The 15,401-nt window shown below is 51.7% G+C and overlaps 1 protein-coding gene across 1 annotated transcript in view; it reads right to left on the reverse strand.

Annotated features, from left to right (window-relative positions):
- FCHO1 (FCH and mu domain containing endocytic adaptor 1) overlaps positions 1 to 13,209 on the reverse strand; it is a 30,387-nt gene extending 17,178 nt beyond the window's left edge. Inside the window, exons 1-6 of the mRNA XM_055541603.1 lie at positions 13,119 to 13,209; positions 8,313 to 8,361; positions 7,993 to 8,078; positions 7,518 to 7,588; positions 2,026 to 2,117; positions 891 to 965 (exon numbers count right to left, since the gene is read on the reverse strand). Of these exons, the coding sequence (XP_055397578.1) occupies positions 891 to 965; positions 2,026 to 2,117; positions 7,518 to 7,544 (194 nt within the window). The 5' untranslated portion in view covers positions 7,545 to 7,588; positions 7,993 to 8,078; positions 8,313 to 8,361; positions 13,119 to 13,209. The remainder of the gene's footprint in view (positions 1 to 890; positions 966 to 2,025; positions 2,118 to 7,517; positions 7,589 to 7,992; positions 8,079 to 8,312; positions 8,362 to 13,118) is intronic.
- Between the last annotated feature and the right edge of the window lie 2,192 nt (positions 13,210 to 15,401).

Genomic DNA, 15,401 nt, shown 5'->3' on the forward strand with positions numbered 1-15,401 from the left:
TGCACAAGTGTGCTGCTGCCTCAGGGCCTTTGCACTGGCTGAGCCACCTCCCTGGGTCTCTGTCCCTCAGACACCCCCACGCCTGATCCTTTCTCATTACTGAGATCTCAGCTCCAGATATAGTACCCACCTTCTAATGCTCCTATTTCATTCTCTTCCTAGCACTGTTCTCTCTGGGAAAGGACTTTGCTCATGTTTGTGGTTAACATCTGTCACATATCCCAGACGCACACCCGATGAACAGGGCATGAAGGTGGCTGGAGGCTTGATCTGTTTTGATTGCCCCTGGGCCCCCTGGTGCCTCGAACAATGTCTGGCACACAGTATGGGCTCAGTAAATAGCCACTGAATGAATGAATGAATTGTAGCCCGCCAGGCTCCTCTGTCCATGGGATTTCCCAGGCAAGAATACCGCAGTGGGTAGCCATTTCCTTCTCCAGGGGATTGACCCAGGGATCAAACCTGTGTCTCCTGCATTGGCAGGCAGGTTCTTTACCACTGTACGTGCGTGCTCAGTTGTGTCTGACTCTTGCGATCCCATAGACTATAGTCCACCAGGCTCCTCTGTCCATGGGATTTCCCAGGCAAGAATACTGGAATGGGTTGCCATTTCCTTCTTCAGGGGATCTTCCCCACCCAGGGACTGAACCCAAGTTTCCTGCATCGCAGGCAGATTCTTTACCACTAGTACCACCTGGGAAGCCTCTTTACCACTGAGCCACCTATATATACATTCATATTCCTCTGTCCAATTAGCCCATAAGCACGGGGATGACTCCGTGCCCCACATATCACAAGTGTGAGGAGATGTACAGCCAAGGGCAGCCTCCTGTTGCCCCCAGGGACCCCCACACCCTTGGCGACTCCTGCCTCACCCACAGCCCACTCACCCCATGGGGGTCCCGTTGCTGGCCAGCTTGGAAAGTTTTGCCATCGCCTTCGAGTAGGTCTCCTCGATGGTGGCCCTGGGTAAGAGGACAGGGAAAGGATGGGGAAGGTCCTGGGCACCTTGGGACAGGCCCCATACCCCTGGGCCTCAGTTTCCCCATCTCAAACATCGGAGCAGAGGCCTCCAGGAGAATGATACAGCCCCCTGGCAGGGGAAGACGCTTGGGAAATTCACGGGAGAGGTTTTCATCCTTAAATAAAATTTTACTAACAGCAGTAGCAGCAGCAGCAGCAAGAGCAAGTAAACAAAATTTCGAGCACATAGTGTCAGTGTTTCACGTGCTTTGTCTCATTTAATTGCAGAAGATAAACTCCGATTTCTTTATTCCCTCTAGACAGACACTGCTAAATGCTTACCTAATATCCACTCACATTTTCATCCTAATAGAATTTCAGTTCTGTTTGGGGTAGCCATGTGCCCAGTTTAAACTAATTACCCACTGGGGTATCTTTTGACAGAGGCACCCATGGGGTACCACGGGCAATCGTGGATGGATCCAGGGTCTGAAGCCTCATGAAACGGAGCACGGCTGGACAGTTGTTGCGTGACATCCTCAGAGAGGAAAAACCTGGGTGATAATCCTTTGGACTCTCTGCCCGGATTTAATGGGCATTCAGCCGCTGAGTGGCTAGGGAGCAGAGGTTGCCTTGCAGTTTGAGTTTATTGTGTTTTCAGGGACGTCAGAGCATTTACAAGCTGAAATGTAGATTATTTCATCATACATGTATTTTCTTTTATTGTACTCAGGGCCAGAGATTGAGTTTTCAAATCTCTCCTTGTAAGTAGGTCATATTATCATCTCTACAAGAGGAGGCCTTAGAAGTCTGGTGAGTATTGTTTAAAATGGGACATAGGGCTGACAGTGTTGAGAACTGTCGGTCAGGAGGGTCTTCAAGCTCATTTGGTTCCTGGAGACCCCAGGGATCAGGACCCTTTCTGGCAGAATGTGGTGCCCTGTCAGGGTGGGATGGGCAAGGGAAAAAGGGGGCAGAGCCTGGGTGGAAGTACAAGATGGGCATGGCAGTGTGGACTTCAGGTCTTGGCCACGGGGATGGATGGGGCTTGGGGAAACTCACCTCTCCCGGATGAAGTCTGCCAGCTCCTTGGTGGAGATGGGCCCCTGCTTCACAGTGTGGTATAGAACCTCAAAGCCATGGTTTTTCTCTCCCTGCAGGGGGTGAGGATGGAGATTGAGAAAGAGGATGGAGAGGACATCAAGGATGCCTAGCAACAGGGGTCTGGGCTGAAGAGCTAACTGGCAGAAGTCCATCCCCTTGGCCATAGGCATTGGTTCTGGCCTGAGCCAATCACCTGTTGCATTTCCCCTGGTCCTAAGGATTGGCTTATGGACCTTGATTTGGTCTAATTAGAAAAGACCCTGGGATTCTTGTGCCATAGTTGAGAGAGAGGCAGTCTCATTCACTCTTATCTTCCTCTCTCACTATCTTTCTGTCTTTCTGTGCAAGTGTGTACGTATCTCTCTACCTCTGTTTGCTCCTTTCTCTTTGGTCTCTTCCCCTCTGTTTTTTTCTTTGTATCTTTCCATATATGAGAGATTATGTGGTCACAGGAGATCATGGAAACCATGAATTTTGGAAAGATGCTGAACTTGAAGGTCTGAATAAAAAGCCTGTTGAGGGACTTTCCTGGGGGTCCAATGGTTAAGAATCCACCTTCCAATGCAACGGATGTGGGTTCGATCCCTGGTCAGGGACCTAAGATCCCACATGTCGTGGCGAAACGAAGCCCATGTGCCACAGCTACAGAGCCCAGGCACTCTGGAGCCTGTGTGTTGCAACAAAGGTCTTGGTTGTGAAGTCTTTAAAAAAAAAAAAAAGCATCTTGAGTAGAGAAGTGCTGGGCCAAACCAACCCTGAAAGCCACACTATTGCACAACTCTTCAATTTTATGAATTAATACAACCCCTGTTGCTTAAGTCACTGTAGCCTTATTTTCTGTTCTCTTCAACATGAAAATTATCTCTGAGGATCCCACAAAGCAAGATGTGGGTCTGATACTCTCTCAGGACCCAGCAATGTGCAGTGCAGGGCGGGGCACAGAAAGGGCATTTGAGTTGGTTGAATAGAGGGACAAGCTATTTTGCTGTTGCCTGGTGCTGGTGGGGACAGAGCCTCTACCCTGGTGTCTGCTGATGCCTTGCACAGAACCCCTTTTCTCCCAGTTCTGGGCTCACCATAGTTTGAGGCGGGGCTAGGGCTACACTGTGTGATCCAGACCAGTCATGTCTCTCATCGAGCATATACTGGCTCCTCATTAAGATGGGGGCAGGGCGTCATCTACCTCTCATATGGGATGATCCACATCATGGTCCTCTGAAGTTCCAAAGGCAGCCCTCCTTGTTGAATAAGTCGCTAGGTTAGTCACTGTCATGCCCCACTCTTTGCAGCCCCATGGACTGTAGTCCACCAGGCTCCTCTCACCATGGGATTCTCCAGGCAAGCATACTGGAGTGGGGTTGCCATGCCCTCCTACAGGGGATCTTCCCGACCCAGGGATCGAACCCACATCTCTTGCACCTCCTGCATTGGCAGGCAGGTTCTTTACCACTAGCGCCACCTGGGAAGCACAGTGGGGAGGCCTCAGCAAACAACCCCAGCAGCCCCCTGCCCACCCCGCCCAGGGGATCCTGGGGTGAGGCTGCACCAGGCACTGCTGCCCAGGCCGGCATCTGGAGCTGACTCAGAGCCAACTGCTGGCCTGTTTCCCAGACCTGGCAAACCCCCAGCAGTGTCTGACCCCCTCGGGCTGGGCTGGCAGCCGAGGGTCCTGGGAGGGGCTGTCTTGAGCCTATGTCTCCTATCAGAACCTCTGGACACCAGTCTTGCTCTCAAGCCAGGCCCAGAGAGATGTTTCTCTCTCTTTTAAACTTCTTTGTTTTTGGCTGTGCTGCATCGTTGTTGGTGTGCAAGGTCTTCTCTAGTTGCAGGGCGTAGGCTTCTCATTGCAGTGGCTTCTCTTGTCAGGAAGGACGGGCTTTAGGGCGCAAGCGCTCCGATTGTTGCAGCATATGGTCTCAACAGTTGCGGCTCCCGGGCTCTGGAGCGCAGGCTCAATAGTTGTGGCGCACGGGCTTAGTTGCTCTGCAGTATATGGGCTTTTCCTGGATCAGGGATCGAACCTGTGTCTCCCGTATTGGCGGGCGGATTCTTTACCACTGAGCCACCAAGGAAACCCAAGAGATCTTTCTAATACAGCTTGATCATGTCCTTCTCCTGCTCACACTTCCCCCGAGTGCCCTCCATGCCTCCAGCCATGCCTTGGCCCAACAAGACTGGGGCATCCTTGTCTGGCTTGATCTCTCCCAAATGGAGCCTCCTTCAGATCAGTTTTCATTCCAATCCCAAAGAAAGGCAATGCCAAAGAATGCTCAAACTACCACACAATTGCACTCATCTCACATGCTAGTAAAGTAATGCTCAAAATTCTCCAAGCCAGGCTTCAGCAATATGTGAACCGTGAACTTCCTGATGTTCAAGCTGGTTTTAGAAAAGGCAGAGGAACCAGAGATCAAATTGCCAACATCCGCTGGATCATGGAAAAAGCAAGAGAGTTCCAGAAAAACATCTATTTTTGCTTTATTGACTATGCCAAAGCCTTTGACTGTGTGGATCACAATAAACTGTGGAAAATTCTGAAAGAGATGGGAATACCAGACCACCTGATCTGCCTCTTGAGAAATGTGTATGCAGGTCAGGAAGCAACAGTTCGAACTGGACATGGAACAACAGACTGGTTCCAAATAGGAAAAGGAGTACGTCAAGGCTGTATATTGTCACCCTGTTTATTTAACTTATATGCAGAGTACATCATGAGAAACGCTGGACTGGAAGAAACACAAGCTGGAATCAAGATTGCCGGGAGAAATATCAATAACCTCAGATATGCAGATGACACCACCCTTATGGCAGAAAGTGAAGAGGAACTCAAAAGCCTCTTGATGAAAGTGAAAGTGGAGAGAGAAAAAGTTGGCTTAAAGCTCAACATTCAGAAAACGAAGGTCATGGCATCTGGTCCCATCACTTCATGGGAAATAGATGGGGAAACAGTGGAAACAGTGTCAGACTTTATTTTTCTGGGCTCCAAAATCACTGCAGATGGTGACTGCAACCATGAAATTAAAAGACGCTTACTCCTTGGAAGGAAAGTTATGACCAACCTAGATAGCATATTGAAAAGCAGAGACATTACTTTGCCAACAAAGGTTCGTCTAGTCAAGGCTATGGTTTTTCCTGTGGTTATGTATGGATGTGAGAGTTGGACTGTGAAGAAAGCTGAGCGCCGAAGAATTGATGCTTTTGAACTGTGGTGTTGGAGAAGACTCTTGAGAGTCCCTTGGACTGCAAGGAGATCCAACCAGTCCATTCTAAAGGAGATCAGCTCTGGGATTTCTTTGGAAGGAATGATGCTAAAGCTGAAACTCCAGTACTTTGGCCACCTCATGCGAAGAGTTGACTCATTGGAAAAGACTCTGATGCTGGGAGGGATTGGGGGCAGGAGGAGAAGGGGACGACAGAGGATGAGATGGCTGGATGGCATCACTGACTCGATGGACGTGAGTCTGAGTGAACTCCGGGAGTTGGTGATGGACAGGGAGGCCTGGCGTGCTGTGATTCATGGGGTTGCAAAGAGTCGGACACAACTGAGTGACTGATCTGATCTGATCAGATCAGTCAGGACCCCAGCATCATCCAGCAAAGAGCCAGCAATACTAACAATAGATTAAAAGAAACATTAATTAAAAGAAATAGACAGGGGACTTCCCTCACAGTGGTGAAGAATCTGCCTTGCAATGCAGGGGACACAGGTTCGATTCCTGGGCAGGGAACTAAGATCCCACATGCTCCTGAGCGACTAAGCCTGCCTGCCACCACTACTAAAGCCTGCATGCCCTGGAGCCTGTGCACGGCAATTACTGAGCCCACAACTAGATAGTCCGTGCACCGCAATCAAAGATCCTGCATGCTGCAACTAAGATCAGACACAGCCAATACATAGATAAATAAATAAATAAAAGAGAAACGGACATTCTGGGGTGCTCCCTGAGCCCTGGGGAAGTAGGAGCTTCATTCCCCTTTCCCAGAGGGAGAAACTGAGTCTTCAAGATGCAAAGTCACTTGCCCAAGCGCTCCCAGAAGAGCCCAATTCAAATCCCAAACTCAAAGCTCTCATCCACTCTGTACCAGGCTATCTTTGGAGGGAGGGGTTGGGGGTGGCTACTATTTTCTCTTTGCTAGTCTGAATTTTCTGCAGTGAACTTGCCTGCCTCACACAATTAAAAAGAATTTAAAATACATGTAGGTGCTCCTGTCAGGACTGCAAAATGTGGGCAACAACTGATCCTCAAAAGGTCAAACCCCCTTACACAAAGTGCCACCGGGGTCTCAGAGAGGGGCAGCCCTTGGATGAGGTCACACAGCCATTCAGAGGCAAATCCAGGGATTGTGACCCTTGGAAAGAAGGTGGCGGTCCAGCCCTCCCCCCAGCCCTCCCACCCCACTACCCACCGCCCGCAGGTGGCAAGGGGGTGCTGCCTCTTTAAGAAAGCAAATGCTAGTAAGAGGAGCCCCAGCTGGGGAGGGAGAAAGGCCTGTTGCTAGGGGCAACTAGTTGCCTAGCAACGGGCTTCCTCTCTGCAAGCTCTGGGCCTGCAACCAAGGAAGGGGCTTTCTGCCCTGCGTCCTACCCTATTCTCCTGTTCACATGTCCTCTGTGTCTCCCCATTAGCCTGGCTCTGCAAGAGGAGTCCTTGTGCCCTCCACTGGCCACCCCGTGTCACACCTCTTTATTTTTGCCCAGGTGGCTCCCCCTGCCCAGAATGCTTCTGGCATCCTGGAAAATCAGCCTTCAAAGCCCATGGCAAACACAGCTCTGCATCCTGCTCCTTCTCTGGCACACACAAGGTTGGGCTCAGTCCTGACTCAGTAGGACTAGAGGTGTCCTACTAGCTCTGTGTCCCCCAGATTGGGGGTTCCTCAGGGTCAGGGTTGGGAGGCAGTCTCCTGGGGGCTCCAACATCTCTCAGAGTGGGCTGGGTGGGTGGTAGTGGTGACAGAGAGGGAGGAAGAGAGTGAACGAGTGAAAAAAAATCTGTCTCATTTGGCTCCTTGGGTTATACTCTGTGGTCCCCAGTCTGGAGAGCAGACAGGTGAGCCGGTCCCTAGGGGTCAAGTCAAGAAAACCCCCCAACTCCCCAGCATGGGGAAGATGTGGAAATTCCCTGGCTGGAATGATCCTGGAAGCTCAGTCGGGCCCTGGGTTTGAGACCTGACTCTGTACTTTCTCGCTGGGCAACTTCAGGTAAGAGATTCCTACTCTGGGCCTCAGTCACCCTGTTCAAGCTGTGACATGCCCAAGACCACAAGGCCTATGACATCTGGGGCTATAGATTCAAAGCCAGCCTGACTCTTCCCACTTTTAACTTCTAACCCCTGCAAACCCTCCATCTGCCCAAAACTCTGCCCACAAGCCACCAGGTTTCTCCATCTCCTTAAAAGCCCCCGCAGCCCTTCCAGGACACCCCACCAAAATAAGAGTGAATCTTACTTACCCAAAAATACTCCCCAAAATATGACATTTTGATGGCCTCTGTGGAGAGCCCTGAAGGTTCCTATCTTGTGCCTGTACAAAGAGAGAGGCAAATTTGAGTGGCAGTCACAGCCAGCTCAGGCCTAAGGAGGGGAAATTCCAACTTCTCTCCTTGTGGAGGAAGGAGAAAGAGGATGGAGGAGGAACCAAAAGCCCCAAAGTTGGGAGTATGCCAGGGTCCCTGGAGTGATTCAGCTTTGGGCATGGTCCCCAAGTAGCTCCCAGCCTAGGGGGACAGAGTTGGATACAGATACCCCCAGCCCTGTGGGGTCAGAGCTAAACTAAATGAAGGGATAGGGGCTGGGGGAGCCTAGACTAGAGGAAGGGGCATGGGGGTGGGGTTTTTAAGCATGAAGAGGAGTTCAGGGTGGGGGATGGGTAGAAAAGCTCTGGGCCATTTCAGAGACAGAAAAACTGAGTCCCCTCAAGCTACTTGCCAAGGTAACAAAGCCAGGAAATGACAGTGGATTTGCGCTTGGGTCAGCTGAGTCCCGTGAGCACTCGGCTCCACACCAGGCAGCTCCTGTCGGAAGAGGGTCTGGTAAGAGGTGGATACTGGGACTGTGATTGGCCACGTGGGAGTTGGGGTCCTTCAAGTGGCCCTAAGGTTCCCTTAGGGTCTCCTGAATCCCTTTACAACAGTCCCCATGCCATGCACATTCCTAGGATGGAAAGTCCAACCCTCGCCACGGTGACTCAGCTGACACTGGTGTGTCCATGAGTCCTGCCCCTGCCCCCTGGAAGCCCGTGTGTTCACCTGGTAGGTATCTGAGTCACTGTCCAGCTCCGTGCCTCAGTTTCCCCATCTGCAAAACATGAGGAAATGCCTAGAAGGGATCTTACTGGAGGACCCCAGGCCTCCCAGGCGAGGGAGGGACACTTGGTGTCCTTGGCGTGTTGTCGAGGTTGGGCTTGTCACTGGAGCCCACAAGCCTCATCCATAATTCATGACCCCGAGGGCAGTTCAGCAGCAGCTGGGAGCCCAAGAGGCACAGCAGCAGCAGAGACGGGGCTGGTGACCGCAGGGATGGGAAAGCTACCTGGGCCTCACTAGAAAGGACTGAGCAAGGACCTTGGGCAAGGCTGCCCTTCTCTGAGCCACAGTTTTCTAATCTTGAGTTTAATTTGACCCTTTATCAGCTAGCCTCCAGTTATATGACTTCTAGAAGTCACCTAGCACCCACCATGTGCCTACCTGGCCAGGACAATACCAGGGTCCATGAGATGATTCGGCTGGGGGACTTGAACTAAAGGAGAGGGCATGGGAATTGGGATTTTAAAGCATGAATAGGAGTTCACCAAGCAACAATTATTTTATTCAACAAATATTCCCAACCGCCACCCTGTGTTGGGTGGTGCTGGGACCCCTGAGAAACTCCAGCCCCCAGTGTAGCCCATGAGGAAACCTAGTCTAACTGGGGACATACAAAGCTGACAACCCAAGAGGGAAAAGCCCTAAATTCCCATCTCATTTCTTAGATTTTGGCCATGACCTAGACCCTGAGCATCTCCAAATCCCTTGGAGCTATGCTAACTGATAATGGGAACCACTAGCCCCCATGTGGCAACTTAATTTTAAACTAAATAAAATTAAATTAACCTCCTACTTCCTCAGTTGTACCAGCCTTGTTTCCAGGGCTCAGTAGCCACACAAGGCTGATGGCCACTGTACCAGACAGCACAGATGAAGTTCTGCTAGACAGTACAGGCCTAGAAGATCCTAGGAGCCAGAGGGCCTAAGTTCCCCCGAAACCAAGAATCTTTGCTACTGTTTTTACAGCTCCCATTAGATTGCCCCTCCCCGTTACACATACTCTGAGCACCAGTGTGAATGCGACACTGTGTCCAGCTCCTTTCAGGCACCACACACTCATTCAACCTTTACAAGCACAACGTGGGGCTCAATATCAGCTTTACAGATGAGGAAACTGAACCACAGAGAGGTCACCGACTGTCCCCAGGTCACTATGATTTTGTCCCTGACCTGTCTGCTGAAGAACCCCTGTTTGAAACTACCAGATGGGGCTCTGGTTCACCATATTTCCGCGACCGCCCTGCCATCCATCCTGCCGCTCAGGGTTGTACAGTCGGGGAGCACAGTGGCAGAGCAAAGGGTGACCCTGCGCAGGCCCAGGAAGTGACACGTACTGTTTCTCTCGAAACCCGGGCCAGGTAGGAGGGTCTCCCTTCTGTCCCTGAGAAGGGAAAGGAGGAGCAGTGGGCCTCCTGGCGTGGGCTCAAACTCACCGGACAGCGAGTGGGAACAGAGCCCCTGAGACCGGGCGGGTACCAGGAGATAACCACGTGGCCCCTGCCGCTTCCGTTAGCTGAGGCCCCTGTGCCTGGGGCACAGGAAGCTCACCCCGCCCCGCCCATGGCCCAACCGCCAGCTCACCTCCCCCGCCAGACCAGCACCCCTGGGACCTCCCTAGAACTGCGCAGGTGCTGGCTGGGAAAGCTGAGGCCCCCACCTTGGGGCTATTATTAGTGAGCAAATACCATCTTGATAACAATTGTCAAATAATAGTACCCACAAATTTGAGCACCAACCACGTAGACTAAACATTCCACATCTCACCATTCTCAGGTGGGCCACGGATGCCTGCTTCACTGGGTGGGCACGGGGAACCCAAGACTCAGAGAGGGGAGTCCACGTGCCCAAGGTTGCACAGCCTGTGAATGGAGCACCAAGACTCAAACCCAGGGCGGCATGAGGCCTTCCACGGGCCTGAGGCACTTTTGCTTTCAGAGTCCCTTCCTCCACTAAAAAAAGAGTCTAAACTATTTTTACAACTACATTTGACATAGAGACAAATATATTAATGGGAGGCTGGTGGCTCAGAGGTTAAAGCGTCTGCCTCCAATACCATATATTAAATGTTTTCTTTGACCCCAAAGCCTGGGTTTTCTTCCCCTTCTGATTTTAAAAGAAGTTAAAAACACCTTTACGGACTCCAGGGTTGTGCCTGAGACATGGTGGTCACCGTGTCTGATGGAGAAGTCAGCCCTGTGTGAACCCAGGTCTCCCAGCCTCCTCAGTGACGGGGCAAAGCCCAGAGATGGATAGGTCCTTGCCCAAGGTCACAAAGCAGGCTGTCAGCTGACCCGGATGCCCCCGTCCTCTGGCTGCTGGAAGTGGGGAACAGAGTCCTTCCCAGAGATGGCTGACACAAGCTCCGGGTGCTGCCTGGAGATCCAGCCTCCCCAGCATCAATTCCCAAAACCCTGGGGTTTCTCGCCAGTTCAGCATTTGAGCAGGTCCGGGAGCAGATAAAACAAGACAGGAACCAAGTCAGCAAAGAAGGCAGGGCTCCTGTTCCTGACGGGGTGTCTGGAACTCCTGACCTCTCAGTTAGGTGGCCTTGGGCTGCCCCTGACCTCTCTGGGCCTCTAGGCTTCTGCAAAACAGGATCTATCATTTTGCTCTCCCTCGGACTCCAGTTTGCTCACAGTAGGGCCAGTCTGGGGTCTTTCTCTTCTTGTCCTGTGACTGGCCTCTTGGCTATGCTACTTCAAGGACCAGCTCTGTCACGCACTTGCTCCCCTCTAGGGCTGGCCACCAGGATTGTGCCCATTTACACAGTCTGGCTTGATTCTCACAGTGGCACTTGGAGGCGGGGGTCTCGACTCAGCCATCACCCCCAGTGAGGCAAGTGAGGCAGTGGCCCCATGTCATACAGTAACTGGGTGATGAACAGCCTCTGAGCTTCTGCTCAGGAATTTTTCAATCTTCCTTGCTGTCTCCTCCCTCTCCATCACTTTCCTTAGCCAACACCTATTGAGCACCAACTGACTACTGAGCTCTGGAGACACAGCAGGCAATACCCTTGCAGATTTCCTCCTTTCCTACCCTGCCCTGACCTGAATCAGCTGTTGACCCTGTTTATGCTCACTAATATTGCAATTAGTAATATAATTACAATATGGTAATGATTATAACACTGTATGATAATGACTATAGTATTACAATGTCTGCGTTTACAGCGCTCCCGTTCTGCCAGTCTGCTCTGATCTTCCGAGGGGAATTCAGCCCATTTCATAGAAGAACACACCAAGGTGCAAAGGGGCAAAGCCACTCACAGGAAAGCTGGATTTGAACCTGGGAACTCTGGACTTCAACCCCCACCACAGGGACAGAGCCCCAAGGGACAGGGGATAGACTGGCCCAGCACCTCCCACCTCGTCCTGCCCTGGATCCTATCTAGGTACTGGCTTGCCTCTGGCGTGGGTGAAGGTATGTGGGTCAGGATATGCCCCGAGCAGTCCTGCCAGCATGACGAGGGTGGAGGAGCCCCTGTTCTCATGATAGCAGCTTGGTAATACGTTTTATTGTCTGGCAAAGCAACTCCTCTGGCAATGCCAGAGTGTGACCATCAGCCCATTTTTCAGTGCAGTAAACCGAGGCTCTGAGCCCAGCAAGGCATATGGAGGGATCTCCAAACCTCTCTCTCTCTCTCTCTCCTGTGACCATCGTCTTTAGCAAAAGGGTGGAGTCACAATTTAGCACAAGATGGAGTGGGTGGGTTTCAGAATCAGTAGAGTACAAGCTTTGAAGCCTCAATCCCACTTTCAAATTTAAAAAAATAATAATAATAAAGGCTCAGGGAGGTCTGTCATCTGTCCAAGGTCACCAGTGAGGCAGGTCCATCCGAAGCTACCTCCTGGTACCTACTGCAGATGAGGCAGGCGAATTCTGGGATCTGAAGCAGATGGAGGGGCCGCCCACCCCCCAACCCTCCTCCGCACCCCACTTTCAGTCAGCCTCCAGCAAGATCCTAATTTACCTCGATTTATTTTAATCCCTGGGAACAGATGCTCACTGCCCATCTCCCACTGAAGCAGGGACCACCACTGAGTCCACGCTCCAGGTCTTTCCAAGCCTGGCCCGGCCTGGCCCTGCCAGGCAAGGGACTCTATCTGACCCTCCCCAGAATTCCAACCTTGGGGTCCCTGCAGAGGATGCCAGTGAAATGTCCCTCCATTACCCCATCCTTGTGGTAGGGAGCTAGAAAAAGACACTCTAGAGGGGGGACCAGGGGACCCCCAGCTCCTTAGCCAGGCCTAGATAGGGGTTCACAGAGGAAGGGGTTCCTCATGTTGGTCTCGGGGCCGGGGGTGGGGGTGGGTGGGGCGATCTGCAGGTCAGAGCTGGGAAGAGGGAAATTGGGGGTGGTCTCCATTTCATCTGTCTTGGGTCCCAGGCTCGAGGGAGAGCGGCAAGCTCATCTTTGCAGCTCTGGAACCTAGACCCAGATCCAGGCTTAGAATAAAGGGATTTTGGGGAGGGGTCTCGATTCATAGCAGCCCCGCTGCACGCTCCAGTTCTAGGCCAGGAGATGGAGGATTTAGGAGGGGTCTCTATCTCCCTCCGCGGATCCCCGGTTATTACGCGGGAGGTGGAGGAAGGACCGGGTACCCACCGCGCAGCCCCCCACCCTCTGTTCTCCGTCCCTCACATCCCGCCGCGCCTTTGACCCTGGAGCCGCCGGGCTGCCAGGCGCGGTGCGCACGGGGTGCTGCGGGGGCCAGGGGGGTTCGGGGTGTTTCAGGGAACAGCACTCACCTCCCGAGCTCGGGCCGAGCCCCGCGCCCGCCGCCACCTGCGGCTCGGTAGCTGATACCCGAGCCCGCCCCGCCCCTCCCTCCGCGGCTGCGGCGCTGCCGCCGGATGGCCCCGCCTTCGGGGCGTGGCCGAGAGAGTCCCCACCTCCGCGGCGGCCTGGGAGGCAGGGGCGGGCTGCGAGTGCGCGCGGCCAGCCATTGGGCCATTTAGGCGGCCAGTTCCACCAGCCCTGCGTGCTGATAGTCTGGGGGAGCGGCTCCTTTTTTTAATCTCCCCGCCCCACTACCCGCATTCATTTGCATAATTTAAAGCGATAGATCCGGTTCCTTCCACCTGAGACTGTGGGAAGAGTCTCCAAATGTGTGACAAGCACTGAGGACTCTTCTGATTCCTCCTACAAGCCTGTGAGCGGCACATATTGATGGTCATTTTACAGATGGGAAAACTGAGGCTCAGAGAAGGCTCCTGCAGGCTACACAGCAAGTCTACAGCCTGATGCAGGCACCCTCAGGATCTGGTCCCAGGGGTGGGGGAGAGCCATCCTCCAGAATGTTGTCATGTCATAAACCTGAGAGGCTCCGAAATGAGATTCATACAGCGCCTGTGGGTCCTCCATTCAAATCTCTGTTCCTGGCTGATCTGCTTGCCTCCAGACCTGCTCCTCCACCAGCCTCCCGAACTTAGAAAGGCAGCCCAGGAACCTGGCCAGAGGCCTGGGAGTCTCTGAGATGCTTCTCTTCCGTTCATCATCCACACGGGTCACAGGTAGCTCATTTCCTGTACCCTGCAGTGGCCTGGGCCCAGGGTGCAGCCTGGATGCTGCCTCGGCTCCCTGTTGGTACGTGTGCCTCGTCTTGCCTTTCCCCCTTCCTCCTGACAATCCCTGTTCCGCATGGCAACTATAGGGCTCCCCCCCACGCAAAGATTTACTTATTTACTTGTTTTTGGCAGCTCTGGGTCTTGGTTGCTGTACAAAGCCTTTCTCTAGTTGAAGCGAGCAGGGATTACTCTCTAGCGATGGCTCATGGGCTTCTCATTGCGGTGGCTTCTCTTGTTCTGGAACACAGGCTTCAGTGGTTGCAGCGTGTAACCTCAGTCGTTGCGGCACACAGGTCTAGTTGCCATGTGGCATGTAGGCTCTTCCCAGACCAGGGATTGAACCTGTGTCCCCTGCATTGCAAGGCGGATTCTTAATCACTGGACCACCAGAGAAACCCTATAGAGGTTTTTAAAAATACATTTTAAATTTTAGAGCAGTTTTCAATTTACAGAATTACTATGAAGATATTACAGCGAGTTCCTGCATATCCCACACCCAATTTCTCCTGTTATTAACACCTGACATAATATGGTACATTTGTCACAGTTAGTGAACCAACACTGAGGTGCTGTTATTAACAAAAATGCATACATTATTCAGATTTCCTCAGTTTTCCCTAATGTTCTTTTTCTGTCCCAGGACTCCTTCTGGGGAAATCAAGTCATCATATTTCTTAGGCTTTTCTGAATTAAGCAGTTTCTCAGACTTTTTTTGATATTAATGACCTTGACAGTTTTGAGAACTGGTTAGTTATTTTGTAGGATGCCCCTCAATGGGGATTAAAAAATTTTTTTTAATTTGTTTGACATATAATATTGTGTGAATTTCCTGTGTAGTACATGTTGGTTTGATATGTTTATATACTGTTATATGATTGCCACAATTGAAATTTGCCTGATGTTTTTCTCTGGGTTTGACTGGGGTGATGGATTAGATCACAGAGGTGAAACCTCCCCTCATCACACTGTGTCCGGGGCGCACGCCTTCAGCATGAAATTTCAGTGATGTTGAGATTGCCTGGCTAAGCTAGCGTCTGGCAGGGGTTTCCATTATCAGGTTAGTCTCTGCCTCCTTTCCAAGCTCTACCCTTAGGAAGGAAGTCACTATTTACAGCCCACATCCAAGGGATAAGGAATCACTCTCTCCTACCTCGAGGGCAAAAAACTGATTGGAATTCCTCTGATGGGAAATAAGTTTCTTCTCCCATATTGGTATGGAATCATGGATACTTATTCTATACTTTGGGTCATAATCCAATACTACTTTATTATCTTGTTCAAGTTGTTCCAGCTTTGGCCATTGGAAGCTCATTCAGTTGGCTCTCATGTTGCTTTGACACGCCCCCATCTTTTGCATTTTTTGTGTCTTTTTTTCTCTTTTAGCACTTCCCTTTCTTTGTCACTACGACATGCTTCAAGCTCATCTGATATATTTCCTGCCCTAGTCCTAGAATCAGCCTTTCT

Source organism: Bubalus kerabau, chromosome 1 (assembly GCF_029407905.1).
Source record: "Bubalus kerabau isolate K-KA32 ecotype Philippines breed swamp buffalo chromosome 1, PCC_UOA_SB_1v2, whole genome shotgun sequence".
Classification (NCBI taxonomy): domain Eukaryota; kingdom Metazoa; phylum Chordata; class Mammalia; order Artiodactyla; family Bovidae; genus Bubalus; species Bubalus kerabau.